The sequence below is a fragment of the Nestor notabilis genome, unplaced genomic scaffold (assembly GCF_000696875.1).
Source record: "Nestor notabilis isolate BGI_N333 unplaced genomic scaffold, ASM69687v1 scaffold9375, whole genome shotgun sequence".
Classification (NCBI taxonomy): Eukaryota; Metazoa; Chordata; class Aves; order Psittaciformes; family Psittacidae; genus Nestor; species Nestor notabilis.
This window is the reverse complement of record NW_009929762.1, coordinates 1241-16024: the sequence shown is the minus strand read 5'-3', so window position 1 is coordinate 16024 and position 14784 is coordinate 1241. Positions and strand designations below refer to the sequence as shown.

The following is a 14784-nucleotide window of genomic DNA, read 5'->3' as shown; positions in this document are numbered from 1 at the left end:
GAACTTCCTTGATAGCGTTAATCTTCCAGAACATCAGGCTGGCTTTGAAATAAAAATAGTAGAATAATACTTTATTGGCAATACATAAACTGCTGAATATTTATGAAGTTGTTAGAAATGCAGACGCTGAGTAAGTAGTGGCATCTGTCCCTGTTAACTCTTGTGCTCAATTTCAGGCCATTTTATAAATATACGTACTGGTGGGTGTCTTCAGTATAATGAGATCTGATCCCTAGGTTTCAGAAGAGTAGATTTGTGAAAAAGCCTGGAATATTACTGCTTCTATCAAATACCTTTCCTTCTGTTCTGTGACCTCGTCTTTCAACTCTTGATTCTCTAAAGAGTCAGTCAGAAGATAATGCTTACATTTATTGTGCATATTCGCATGTGCTGTAACTTGGAGCCTTTCATTCAGGGGGATTAATGGTGTGCTTAGAATACTTTCGTATTTCTCCTTCACTTACTTCACTATAAATATCTTCATTTTTTTTCCTTAAAAACTGAACCTTCAATTATAACTTTGTTGAGAACCATGTATTACTGAATAATGACTATAGTGATCACACCAGTGGACTGATAATGTGCAATCTCTTTCTTCCTTTCTCGCTTAAGGATAAAAAGAGTTATTCCTGTCCTGTGTGTGAAAAGTCATTTTCTGAAGATCGACTTATAAAATCTCACATCAAGACAAATCACCCTGGTAAGAAAAAATCAAGGAAAATTTCTCAGTCTATTGCAATAAAGGGATAAAGGTTTAGAACGAGCAGTGTAATGTGATTATATTCCAAAGAAAGAGAAGAGTCTACACCTAATTTAACTGGTTTAGTGTAAGAATTGCACTGGGTTTGCAGATGTTAGAATTTAGAGTGAAAAAAAGTCATTGTTCCAGCTTCTGTGGTGTGGAGTCTAGTAGGTAATTGTGCTAAGAAACCTGTCTTCATCTGGCAGAGAACTCATTTCCAAAAGAGGACCTAGGTGAATTCAAATTAACCATTGGGAAGCTTGGAATTAGGCAGACAGACATCCTATAACAACCCAGGAGACATAAAATTCCCTCTGGCCATACATAAACTGACAGAGAGGCATTTATTACACATTATTGTGTCTGTAGGTAACTGGTGTGAGGGCAGAGGTCCCCGAGCTGATGCTACACATACTCAGTTGATGCGTGGCTGGGCTTTACCTCCAGGGCCGACTAAAGTCTGCAACAGGGCTCTTACTAGAACCAGCTGGGGTGTAGTATGGTCAATATTAAGCTGGAGCTGAGAAGCCTGGCTGGATCCAAGGTAATCACTGCAGTCCATTCAAACTCTGTTTATACCTCTCATTCTAGTGCCCTGATTTATCAGTGCAAGCACAACATAAAATGTGCACTGAGTCAACATACTGTGCCTGAGTAAACAATCCTTTCTCAGACCTTGGGACTTCAGTGCCAAAGTGTGACTGGTGCAGGCACTGGTTTAAATCTGACTGATGAGAGCTCAGCAAAGCTTCATTGATGTGTCCCTACTTTCCTCCTCAGTATTAAGTTGGATTGTGTCGTGGTTTAACCCTAGCCAGTAACTCAGCACTGGCTGCTCTCTTATCCCCTTCCTTTATCGCTCCCTGGGCGGGTTGGGGAGGAGAATCAAAAGAATGTAAACCCCATGGGTTGAGATAAGAACAGTTTAATAACTAAAGTACAATATAATACTACTGCTACTACTGCTAATAATAATGACAAGAGAAATAACAAGGAGAGAGATATAAAACTAAAAGGGGGAAGAAAATAAACAATAACCAGCAGTGATGTACAATGCAATTGCTCAGCACCCACTGACTGATGCCCAGCCAGGCCCAAGCAGTGATCGGTCCCTTCCAGGTGACTTCCCCCCAGTTTCTGTACTGGGCATGACGTGCTCTGGTATGGAATACCCCTTTGGCCAGTTTGGGTCAGGTGTCCTGTCCCTGCTCCCTCCTGACTTCTTGTGCCCCCTCCTCACTGGCAGAGCGCGAGAGACTGAAAAGTCCTTGATCAGGGTAAGTGCCACTGAGCAACAACTGAAATATCTGTGTATTACCAGCATTATTCTCAATGGTGTCGGGGTGTGACCATAGCCAGTAACTCAGCACTGGCTGCTCTCTTATCCCCTTCCTTTATCGCTCCCTGGGCGGGTTGGGGAGGAGAATCAAAAGAATGTAAACCCCATGGGTTGAGATCAGAACAGTTTAATAACTAAAGTACAATATAATACTACTGCTACTACTGCTAATAATAATGACAAGAGAAATAACAAGGAGAGAGATATAAAACTAAAAGGGGGAAGAAAATAAACAATAACCAGCAGTGATGTACAATGCAATTGCTCAGCACCCACTGACTGATGCCCAGCCAGGCCCAAGCAGTGATCGGTCCCTTCCAGGTGACTTCCCCCCAGTTTCTGTACTGGGCATGACGTGCTCTGGTATGGAATACCCCTTTGGCCAGTTTGGGTCAGGTGTCCTGTCCCTGCTCCCTCCTGACTTCTTGTGCCCCCTCCTCACTGGCAGAGCGCGAGAGACTGAAAAGTCCTTGATCAGGGTAAGTGCCACTGAGCAACAACTGAAATATCTGTGTATTACCAGCATTATTCTCAGACTAAAGTCAAAACACAGCACTGCACCAGTTACCAGGAAGAAAATTAACTGTCCCAGCTGAAACCAGGACAGATAGAAAGGCCTGCTACTACTGTGGTGAAGGAGAGTTGGCTGCATTGGCCAGCATACTTCAATTAACTCACCTACAGCATTACTTATCACCTGACATAATATTAAGAAATGAAGTATTGGTCATACTCAAAACTTGAGTTTGGGGAAGAAAAAATCCAATTAAAATGGTGTAACTGTTCTTGTCTTTGACAGAATTATAGCGTAATAGGTAAAGCAATAGTTTCTTATCTTCTTACTGCCACTAGATAGTGCTAGACCCGTGTTTTAAACAATTTCCTTCACTTCAATTTCAGACTAACTCTCACTTTAGCTCTTTCATTACCAAACCTCTTTACTTGCAGACCACTTTACAACAGTGTGGTTGAAGGGCTCGTCATACATCAGGGGACATGTCTGATGCAGCAAATTGAGATGAGGAAAGGTTTCTGTGCTATACTCTAGTCAGTCATACCGTATGTCACGCAGTAGGCATAGAAATTGAATCTCAAGACCTATGCCTGTAAAATCCTTTCTTCTGTCTCAGCCAGGGAGCATAGAAGCCTCCCTAAATAATGCGATTTGTGACTAGCAGTACATTATATACTATGCCCTTACAGGTTGCCATAGGTCAGCACTGCTGAATTATTAGTGTAAGCTGCATCAGGGGTCCAGAAACACCAGTTAAATCTGGAGTCCTGACATGCTAAACTCCTGCATTTAAATGATTCTCAACAATTTGTTTGGGATCTGAATCCCTCTAAAAGTATAGTGTGAATTTTTTGACACAAGAAAGTGGCTTCTCTTAAACTCTGGGTTATAATACAGGTAAGATTAAAAAAGAAAATCTGCACATCCTATTATTTTGTTAACTCATTTTTAATTCATATATTGCAGGTGAATAGAACTTGGAAGCAAAATACTAGATTTATAAGATAACTCTCCCTGGTACTAACAAAATACTACATCTCAGATATGCCTACGCAGTAGTTATGCAATAACACTGTTCAAATGCACAAATCTTCTCCTGGCTGTGCTGTCCTTGTAATCAGGAGGAAATCCTTTATTTGAACAGCATACTTCGTTACAAGCCAAATAAATGTGAGGGATCTGATGGTAGAAAATACCAAGTACTGCAGTGGGATGAGTGCAATTTTAAAGTGTAAATGGAAAATAATAAAGATGAAAGGGAAAATGGATACTATTAAAAGAATTGGATTTTAAAACGACATATCAAAAACTAATTTAAACTGAAACCCTCTCATATTTATCATTAAAATGCTATTTCTAGAGCTCCCCTCACCTTCCTTAATATCATTCAGCATGACCCATCTCTTGTCTATTCTGTTTCATCAAGTAGAAAGTACGAAATAAAACAGTACTCCTTCTAGGTTTGCAGAGATAGGAGTTGAATTCTGATCCTATGAAGGCAGTAGGACAAAAATCTCTGTAGACCTTGGTAGAGCAGTATTCAAACCAAGGAGATAAGAGAGCTTGGCTTTATCGCCAAATGATTTGGATGCTGAGCAGTGAAAGAGGAGTCTTGGATTCTGGTCACAGCTCTCAGAATTATCTACCTTTTTATCCACTGATTTAATTTGATACTTGTTAATAGTCTGAGACATAAGATAGATCCCTACTGAGCAGACGTACTAGTCTGCACTCATGAATGAAGCATCTAAGCCTTAGAAGGCAGATGAAGGTTCAGACTTGTATCTCTATTTTTCTTTGGGTACTTCAGAACATCTCTCTGCTCAGTTTGTGGGCTTTTATATTTCCCTTTTTAGGCTGCTTTCCTTATGCATATGAGTTAAGGCAGGAGTTTTTATTCCACTCTGGGACTCATCATCAGGATACTGGGTATGACAGATCATATTTGATACAAATTTTACAAGATCTTGGACATATAAAGTCATCAACTTTCATGTCTTAGTATTTAGATTGCCCAAGTGCTGTACTTCCCTTGAGTTAAGAGATACCATTTTATTCATCTGAAAAGCACTGAGTAATTTGATTTATTTTTTAAAAGCATTTGGCAATGTTTGGGATATTTTCATTTAAACTTCATTATTTTGAGCTTTTTCACTGGAAAACTAAAACATTAGATCATATGAAGGAAAAACTTAGAGAGTGCAGTGTGTTGACCTGAATAAGCAAAGGCGCGGAGAAGAATCTTAATTGCTGTCTTCAGCTGTCTAATAGGACATTAGAAAGAAGACAGAGCCAGGATCTTCTTGGGATTTCACAGTAAAGGGAGATGAGTTGAAGCAAGGAGGTTCTTATCAGAAATTAGGGAAATAATTTTGACTGGTGGTCAAAGAGTGGAATGGGCCAAGAGAGGTTGTACAATCCCCATCCTTCAATATGTTCAGAACAGGACTGGATATGACCCTGAGCAACTTGATGTAACTTTGAAGTTGGAACTCCAAAGTTGGCCCTGCTTGGAGAGGTGACCTTAGAGGTCCTTCCAATCATACTATTCCATGAGTCTGTTTTTCCCTTTATAGTTTATGCCTGATTATCAGACGTTCTGATCATTATAGCTTTGAGTGATGTGAATTGAAACCCTGCAGGAAATAAGGTCCTTATGTTCTTTGCTCAGGTCTTATCTGAGTGGCAGCAGGGGAAGTAGAGCTTTTAAGAAGTTGGAATGAATCAGGATCCAGCTTTTCAATATTACTTAAAGAACAAATTCCCTCATGTCTTTCTGGTTTTTATTACCTTTTACATTTCTCTCAGAGGTTTCAATGACTACTATTTCTGAGATTCTTGGCAGAAGAGTTCAGCTGAAAGGACTTATTGGAAAACGAGCTGTGAAATGTCCCTACTGTGATTTTTATTTTATGAAGAATGGATCAGACCTTCAACGTCACATTTGGGCTCATGAAGGTAAAACTCTGGTTTTAAGCTTTCGGGTATATAATCAGTCTCATTCCACATGAGATTTGCTGACATAAAAAGGAGTTAAGAGTTATGGCTATACCTGAATCAAAATCCTTAAGCTACACTAGAGGTTAAATAATTTAATACATTCTGGATCACATATGGAACTGCACACTCATAACATGAATAGACAGCTTAAATGTTTTATAAAATTACTATGTTTCTGATGTATTTTTTCCCAATACTCATTCATAAACATCTATAAAGTGTTCTGTAATAAATTTGAGTAAGGAGGAGTGAATTAAATGCATGCTTCCTCTCTTCAAGCAATTGATTTTATGTATCTTCTCATGAATAACTGCTGCTCCTTTCACATTTGTCCAAAAATACTTGGTCTGGAAACCTATTAGGAAAACAATTGAAATATGGTTACTTTGATGTACACATATAAATTCTGTGTGTATTTTAGTTAAATCATGCTGAGCCTGGCAAGTAGCTGACACAGACATAAACAGGGATGGAAAACCCGTAAGATAGTGCTAATCAGATCTTTGACTTTTTAGGGGAAAATTCCAGTAATATGGCAACACACAGGTTAAAAATGCCTTGAACTTCAAATCTGTGCCCAGTAAAATCTTATGTCTACCCAGTCTGTCTATTTTACAATGACTGGAAGACCACTTGTATTCTCTTTAATCAGTTAATCTATGGAACAGATAGCCTATGGTGTTTGAGCATTATTTTGGATTCTTTAGCCATCCCTTTGCATAAAGGGGAGAATGGGTTTTGGTCTCTCCAACTCCTGTTTTGGTTCCAAAGGGTTTATTCCCATGCAGGTATTTCAGACATTTGTACTAGTACTGCATATTTGTTTGAACGCTTTAACTATGATCTCATTTGTCTGTGTATTGTAGTGGTGCTTCTCTCCAGTAGCTTTTACTCCACTAAGGAGTTCAGGTAATGCAAAATCATAGGCTTAGAGCAATTACTTGTGTATTCCCTTAGATACAGTTTGTTTGTTCTGCCAAGAAAGCTTGGAACTCATCTCATTTGACTAGTGTGAGAAAGGGATGAATAGAAATCTATTTCTAAATCAAAGTGTGCAACCAAGTCTGCTTAAAGTAGGCTGTAATTCCTCATGCTTGTAAATCTAGTTCTAAGGTCATGAATATCATTCTAAAACTGCCAGAGCCTCATGAAACTGTTGAACTACTCTGCCAATTCAGATTTATTCAACTTCTCTTTGAAGGATTTACTTTGTTCTTGTGGACCTGTTAGATGACATACTGTGTTGTCTCTCTATTACATGCTTCTTCACTTTGAGAGAAGTGAAATTGTAAGTGCTATCATCTTACCAAGGGAGATAAAAATAGTAAATAAAACCAAAATACTACTATGTGAGCCATTAGCCAGCCTGATAGTAACTAACAGTAAAGCACAGCTTTGCACACGTACCTAGTTAACCAGTCCTCCTTAAAACAGGCTTCTTCATTCTTTATTGTATTAAGTGGAGAATGATAGCAGCCTTCCAATATCTGAAGAGGGCTGACAAGGATGCTGGAGAGGGGCTCTTCTTCAGGGACTGTAGTGATAAGACAAGGCAGGATGGGTTTAAACTTAAACAGGGGAAGTTCAGGTTAGATATAAGGAGGGAGTTCTTTACAGTGAGGGTGGTGAGGCACTGGAACAGGCTGCCCAAGAAAGCTGTGAATGCTCCATTCCTGGCAGTGTTCAAGGCCAGGTTGGACAAAAGTGTTCAACGCAAGGTGGGACAAAGCCTTGGGTGACATGGTCTGGTGTGTGGTGTCCCTGCCTGTGGCAGGGGGTTGGAACTAGATCTTAAGGTCCTTTCCAACCCAAACCGTTCTATGATTCTATGATAGTTATCTGAAGACTTTTAGAGGGATATTTGGTACATATACCAGCTAGGCATCACTTTAGGCATCGAATTCTACTTCTAAATGGAAGATGGACACACCAAGACCAAAACGTTAGTATTTCTTTGGTTAAAGTCAGTGCCTGGCTTCAGTAGGGAAGTACTTCATTCTAAAAACAAACCTCCTTTCTCTCAATAAGTTACATGATGCTGTCAAGAGCTCGATATCATTTACACACATGCTTTAGGTAAAACTTGAATGCAGATAGCGGATTTTAAACTGTTGGACCTTGTTCATGTTGCTCACATGAGCTGAAGTTTCTTTCAAGCGAATGTCCTGGCTCTCACCACAAGGTCCAGCTTGCTTGTTTCATAGTATATATTTTTATTTGTAGGTGTCAAACCCTTCAAATGTTCTCTCTGTGAGTACGCCACTCGCAGCAAGAGCAACTTGAAAGCCCATATGAATCGTCACAGCACTGAGAAAACACACCTTTGTGACATGTGTGGAAAAAAGTTCAAATCAAAAGGCACTTTGAAGAGCCATAAACTCCTTCATACTGCTGATGGTAAGTGTATGTTTATTAAATGCAAGTTTATTCCAAGGCAGTACATACTGGCTGTTCTATAGGGCCTTGCTAACAAGCATTTTTCAGTTGAACAAAGTACTGCTTACAGATTTTGTTTATCCCTATGAGACACTGAAATAATTCAAACCTTTGCAAAATTAGTATCTGTGAAAGGAAACCAGCTGTCTCCAGAATAGTTGGTTCTTCTGAAATTTCATGTTTGTTTTATATCCCTTCATATTCTTACAGACAGTTGTTGATCTCAATAGAAATTTACAAGCACAAATAGTTCCACAGTTAAGTTTCTTACTACTTTCTTCTGCAAGAATATTGTTAGGAGTTGGTGCACCCAGTAGCCCAAGAGAGACAAGGCTGCTGCAGTTCTGTGTCTACCCAGCCAGTGGCAAGCCTGAGCACGTTCTCTACAGGCACATGTGCATCACCTGAGTTTGCTCTGTAATCTTAATATTTTTGTGATAACAGAAAGAAGTGAGATGCAAATCCAGAAAAATATCATCTTCTGTATCAAAATTTGGGACAGAACAATATTTTATTCCTCTGTGATTATTAAATTGAAAGAAACGATTTAGCAAGATAAGCTGTACAGAGCTTCATTATGACTTAGGAGCTTGTCTTTGTTACTGGTGCAACCTTGTGAAACCTCATTTCACTCTATCGACCATTTCATTTATATTATTTTTATTAAAAATTGCATATTCATTAGCATTAGCCTTTCACAGAAAGCACATGAAGCTCTCTTACATCTTTAGAATCTAGGTGAAGGTTTTGTCAGATACTTATTTATGTTTATATCTGCAGGTATAAGTGAAGGAGATGATCTCTTTTGCATTGATATGATGCTGGTGAAGGTCTCTTCATCAGGGACTGTAGCAATAGGACAAGGGGTGATGGGTTTAAACTGAAACAGGGGAAGTTCAGGTTAGATATAAGGAAGAAGTTCTTCACAGTGAGGGTGGTGAGGCACTGGAATGGGTTGCCCAAGGAAGTTGTGAATGCTCCAACCCTGGCAGTGCTCAAGGCCAGGTTGGACAGAGCCTTGGGCCACATGGTCTAGTGTGAGGTGTCCCTGCCTGTGGCAGGGGGTTGGAACTAGTTGATCTTAAGGCCCTTTCTAACCCAAACCAATCTATGATTCTGTATTACAGGAAGCTTATAGTTACTGTAGTATTACCATGGGCTAGTAAATCACTTGTTATTCCAGAAGTACTTTCCAATATTTTGAAACAACTTGGTCGGTATCAAGCAGGTGTTGCACATACATCTAAACTTCACATGCAAGAATGAAGAATTTACTTATCAAGTGCAATCCTCAGCTGATTCCTGGCTGGGAGACGGAGGCAGATTGCATTTGAATTAAAAGGAAATTCGGAGCACAATTAGACTATTAAAGAAACAACTCTGGTTGAGGTTTCAGTTCAAATCCTTTCTGTTTTGTTTTCACCATCTGGTGTGTCCAAATAGTGAAATTCAGCAATTAAAGTTGAATTTGTTTTTTACCTGTGGGTTAGTTCTACTTCTTCGACAAAATACATATGTGTGTGTAAGCCATTACTCCAGTTCAGCTGAGGCTGCTTTGAAATTTGGCACTGTAGCTGGGCAGGAGCTGGCCTTGTCTGGATTTGGCTTAAAGGTGTGAAGTTAGTTTTAAACATCTATTTGCATGCATGGAACTATATTCTCTTATCATTTATGGCTAGGTCAGGCTGAAACCTTGACTCTAGAGGCAATGTTATTACCAGGAGCCTTTTTTATCTGGCTTCACACTGTCATCACCCTCTGCAATAACTGAAGTGACTGCATGTTCCTTTTTGATGCACCTCCCTCTTTGACTGAGACAAATCCAAGATTTAGGCTCTTTTGCCTTGCTTTTTACACTTGCAAAAATGTTCCAGGAAAATTCCCTATACCTTTGGAAAATGCATTTTGCCATTGGCTCAGGCAGAAACAGAATCTCACTGTCTGTGGAGTCTTAAGAGATTTTCCTCACTCAGTCTACCCCAATAAACTCTTTGTGCATTTCAAACACTTGTGAAAAATGAGGTGACATTTGTCACCAGGAACATAGTGTAAGATTTGTCAAGGGACTTTCAGCCTCCTGACTGCTGACAGTTTCTCTTTGCCCAGTGTCCTTTTCTATAGTGACAGCACTTTAAAAGTTCTCACTAGCGCACATCCAGTGTTCTTCAGGTATTTCACAAATAAGGAAGTTGAAAGATGTTTTGCTGTTTATGAGTCTTGTCTTCCCGACTTGTGAATCCAGGCAATTTTTGTTCAAATATCAGCCCTGCAAGGTCAATTTAACCAGTGGAATATAAAGTAGTTTTCTGCCTGCTTTTTATTTCTTCAGAAGACAGACTTCTCAAGAGCGGTGTGATAGAAAACAATTCCGGTATGGGCTTATTACTGTTTGTGATTAGAAATAAACCAGAAAGCCTGGGTTTCATTGTATTAATTCGATGTCAGAAATTGTATTAAGGTTTGTCTTAGCTCTGTCTCAGGGAAACTTTCACACTTAGTATAAAATACTTGTAACTTTTTCCCCCCTAAAGAAATCTGATCTCTTCAGGATAATACAGAATATTTTGCATTGTTGTTCTCCAATCTCCATTTTGCTTCTTTTGCTTTTGGAGTAGTTTTTAATACGTTCTTATTCCACATCAAGTCAAATACATTTTGCCAGCTATGAGTAGTTAATATACAAGAATGAAGTCCTTCTCTATTTAATACATCTTGTTATTTGGCTGGAGGTAACAGCACTGATAGAGTCTTAAAGATGAAATAATGGAGAAAAGGAGTATGAACCCCAGAGAATGAAAGGAAGGAAATTGTGTTATTTTAAATCATAAGGAGAAAGCCTGGTTTTGGAGAGATAGTGCTTTGAAGGGAAAATGTATTTGAATCATAACAGTTCACTGCTCGGGAGAGAAGTAGGTAAAAACATGTGAACATAAACAAACACCTGTGTATTAAGATTTCCAAATCTATTTTAAAGGTAGCAAAATAACTGCACCTGCAGTTGTAAATAATTGATTTCCTTCTTTCATTTAGGCTGCACTGTAACCATTCTTTTTCTTCTTTCCCAAGTGACTCCCCCAGACTATTTAATGCTCATAATTTAAAGATGACATTCAAGCCTTTTTTCTTAGCTCTTAGCTCTATTTAACCAAAATTTTGCAGAGTAAGTGCCAGGCTTCAAGTATTGTTCATATCAAGAAATATAATCAGTCATTTTCTGACCTTAAATAGAAAAAAGTTATTCCATTTTCTATTCCCATTTCAGGAAAGCAGTTTAAATGTACAGTGTGTGACTATACAGCTGCCCAAAAACCACAGCTCCTCCGTCATATGGAACAACATGTCTCTTTCAAGGTAAGAATACATATAAATCGTGCTTATTGATAAGTCATTTAGAAATGTGTGGAACTTCAGACAACAGTTTTAAAACTGGCACATTTTCCTGTTTGGTGACAGTTACGCATCTTGACATCTTAATATTTCAGGAATTTTGACTTTATATTCAGACTTTTGATACAGGACAATTTGTAATTAGTATCTTTATTAATTAGTATCTTTACTTGCCAAAAATACATGCTGCAATATAAACCAAACATTATTGTTTTTTTTGTGATTGTCAGCCCTTGAGAGAACTGATCTAATATGTACCTTAAAATGTCCTAGGGAAGTGGGGAAGCAGATCCCATCCATCACTGTTCATTGCCCACCTTAATTTTCTCTGAAGGTTTGCCAGCCTATTGTACCACAGTTAAGTTCATAACGCTAGAAGAAAATTGAAGAGAATTAATTCTAAACCACCCCATTTATCTGAAGCATATCTTGGAAAGAGTTCTAGGGATTGTTAATGTTTCTGTGAAGTGTTCAGGTTAGAGATGTGTTTTACTTTAATAAACTGTTCTGTCATTTTATTCCTAAATTTCACATTGGTTCTCAGCATGGTAGGTTTTGATGTAATGAATTGTGAAATCTTATATTGAGGAAATAGAAGTGACATGAGTTGCTTTCCCAGTAAAATCCAGTATTTTGTATGTATGAAAATGTTCATGTTGATGTAGCATTTTCTCTTGGCAATGAGCATATTTCTTACTGAAAACATCATACTATTTTCATATGCAACATCTCTCATTATCTAGCAAATTATTCTGCTTCTATAAGGAGTACCATTCTTAATAAGCACCAATGCTATGTACCTCCATAAAACAGAAAGGAAGACAGTCTTTTGATTCATGGTTTAAATTTTGGAAGACAAGACATAAAAGAAAATGAAGTAAGTCATCTGAGGAGATGATATATTTTGAACAAACACTTTTTCTGTCTTCAGTACGTAGCTTTGCTGTGGACTTATCTTTTCAAAAGGATTTTGTGTAAATGAAAATACATCCTTTTTTTTTAATGGCTAACAGGATGAATGTACTCATAATGCAGTTCTTTAAATATAGCTGGTTCTAACCTCAGGATTAGATTTAAAACTGTTGACTCAGCACCTCTTTTCAATCCTCTGTCAGCCTGCGTATGAGCGTGCCTATTCAATGCATTATCAAGAGAACTGCAAAACACTGAAATAGGTCAGTTGGGAGTATTTGTCAAAAGGAGTTCAAAAACTACTAGTTACACATTGCCTCCTTCTGGGACAGTTGTTTGCAACATATCAAACTCAGGAATGTCAGTAGTTATGTGACCTAATGATAATATAATCCATCTCCCAAGAAGAAAGTTGAGATTGTTCAGCCTGGAGAAGGCTCTGGGGAGAGCTTAGAGCAGCTTCCAGTGCCTAAAGGGGCAGATGAGAAAGCTGAAGAGGGGCTTTTGCAAGGGTGTGTAGGGATAAGGCAAGTGGGAATGGCTTTAAACTGAAAGAGGGGAGATTTAGATTAGATATTAGGAAGAAGTCCTTCCCTGTGAGGGTGCTGAGGCGCTGGCTCAGGGTGCCCAGAGAAGCTGTGACTGCCCCATCCCTGGCAGTGTTCAAGGCCAGGTTGGACACAGGGGCTTGGAGCAACCTGCTCTAGTGGAAGGTGTCACTCCTGTGGCAGGGGGTTGGAACTGGATGATCTTCAAGGTCCCTTCCAGTCCAAACCATTCAATGGTATTTCCAAGTTCCATGAATTTGCAATCCTGCTATCCAATAGCAGATAACACACAGGACATGCAAATATGTAGAGAGTTGGTGCAAGAACACAGAAGTCTGTCAGAAATATTTTCTTGAAGACAGTTTCAGCAACAGAAAAGCAGAGTATCCCTCTGAAAAAAGGAATAGCTGAATTTTACAGTACCCTCTTAAATATAAGGTTAAGGGGATCTAAACACCACTTTTCTTCCTTATTGTTGCTGTTTGGAGCTGGATGGAAGATCATGAGCAATAAGCTTAGGGGAATGTTCTGGTCAATGGACCCTGACTGCAGACATTTCCCTGCTTTAAATTCAGCTTCTTAATAAACATTTCTCTATGAACCATTTTCAGGCCTGGTTGCTGTGTATGAAACATTTTGTGTCCCATACAGGGATGCTTGACTTTTCTCCTAGGACTTTGGTCAATGTCTGCATTCTTTTCCAGGACCCTAATGGTCGTGTCAAGCTTCCTGTAACTGTGACATATCTCAGTCAGAAGGTTATTCTCAAATGCTGACATTAGGCACAAACACTTGTTTTCCTAAACCTTTTTCTTTAGAAATGTCTCTTTCTGTCAGTTGAAGGCAGATATATCCTTAAAAGTCAGTTATTTTAGTTCTCAGAACGTACCTTACCAAATGGTCAAATGAATGTAAGTGCCAATGAAAGAGGAGCTGTTGGAAGCATGTTGGAGAGAGAAGGAAAGGAAAGGGATCAACCCTGTCAGGTATGGTTACGTGTGAAATCAGGTTCTCTGCACAATCACATTGTACCTCTGGTTGTTTTCTCTCTCTTAACTCCCTTTTGAGGCCAGAGCTCATGGCGTCTGAGTCATCTCCTTGTAGCAGAAAAGTCTTCTCATGGTCAGGCCTGTGATCATCAATTATGAAAACAGAGTTTCCTGAATTAGGAATAGTAGATAATAATCTTACAATGTTGAGAATACTTGGTGTCATGTAATAAAAAGTACCAAATTTTAGGTAACATTTAGTTACAACTTCCATTTATATTTAATTTTGGAAGGTCTCCTTGGAACATGCCTAAGCCAGAAATGAGCATGGCTTCTCATAACACTGCAGCTTAGACCTGTATCCTGAAGAGGACAAGAAATATGGTCTGATTTTTCCTTTCTGCTCCTAGCCTTTCCGTTGTGCACACTGCCATTATTCCTGCAACATCTCTGGCTCCCTGAAGAGGCATTACAACAGAAAGCATCCTAATGAAGAGTATGTAAACATAGGTTCTGGGGAGCCTGCAGCAGAAGCCCTCATCCAACAAGGTACTTTCTCCACCATGTAGTAGACTTGTTATTTTTTTTGCTGAAGCAAACTTGGTGTAAAGGTAAACTTTTGTGTGATGTGTGTTCCTTGGTTTATTGGGTGTTATGTGATAAAGCATTGCTGCTTTTTATTAATTCTGAAATAGCCACTTTTTACCCTTCATTCAGTTCTTGGTTTCTAAAGGGTGGGTGAACCAAAGGTGTGATTGACCTTGCCTGTGCTACTCCTTGTTGCCTACATTTATCATTTTCACTTGTTTGTCTCCTTTTGTAAGTAAAGTATCACTGTCTGTTGAAAGGAATGATGAATTTCAATCATTCTTCTGATAAATTTCTATGACAATTTGGCAAGGCTGAACTCAAGGTAA

The 14784-nt window shown here is 38.9% G+C and overlaps 1 protein-coding gene across 1 annotated transcript in view; it reads left to right on the top strand.

Annotated features, from left to right (window-relative positions):
* ZFAT (zinc finger and AT hook domain containing) overlaps window positions 1–14416 on the top strand; it is a gene marked incomplete at its 3' end in the record, with an annotated part of 31254 nt that extends 16838 nt beyond the window's left edge. The window contains exons 5-9 of the mRNA XM_010015135.1: window positions 613–700; window positions 5404–5553; window positions 7819–7992; window positions 11294–11382; window positions 14278–14416. Coding sequence (XP_010013437.1) covers window positions 613–700; window positions 5404–5553; window positions 7819–7992; window positions 11294–11382; window positions 14278–14416 — 640 coding nt within the window. The remainder of the gene's footprint in view (window positions 1–612; window positions 701–5403; window positions 5554–7818; window positions 7993–11293; window positions 11383–14277) is intronic.
* Between the last annotated feature and the right edge of the window lie 368 nt (window positions 14417–14784).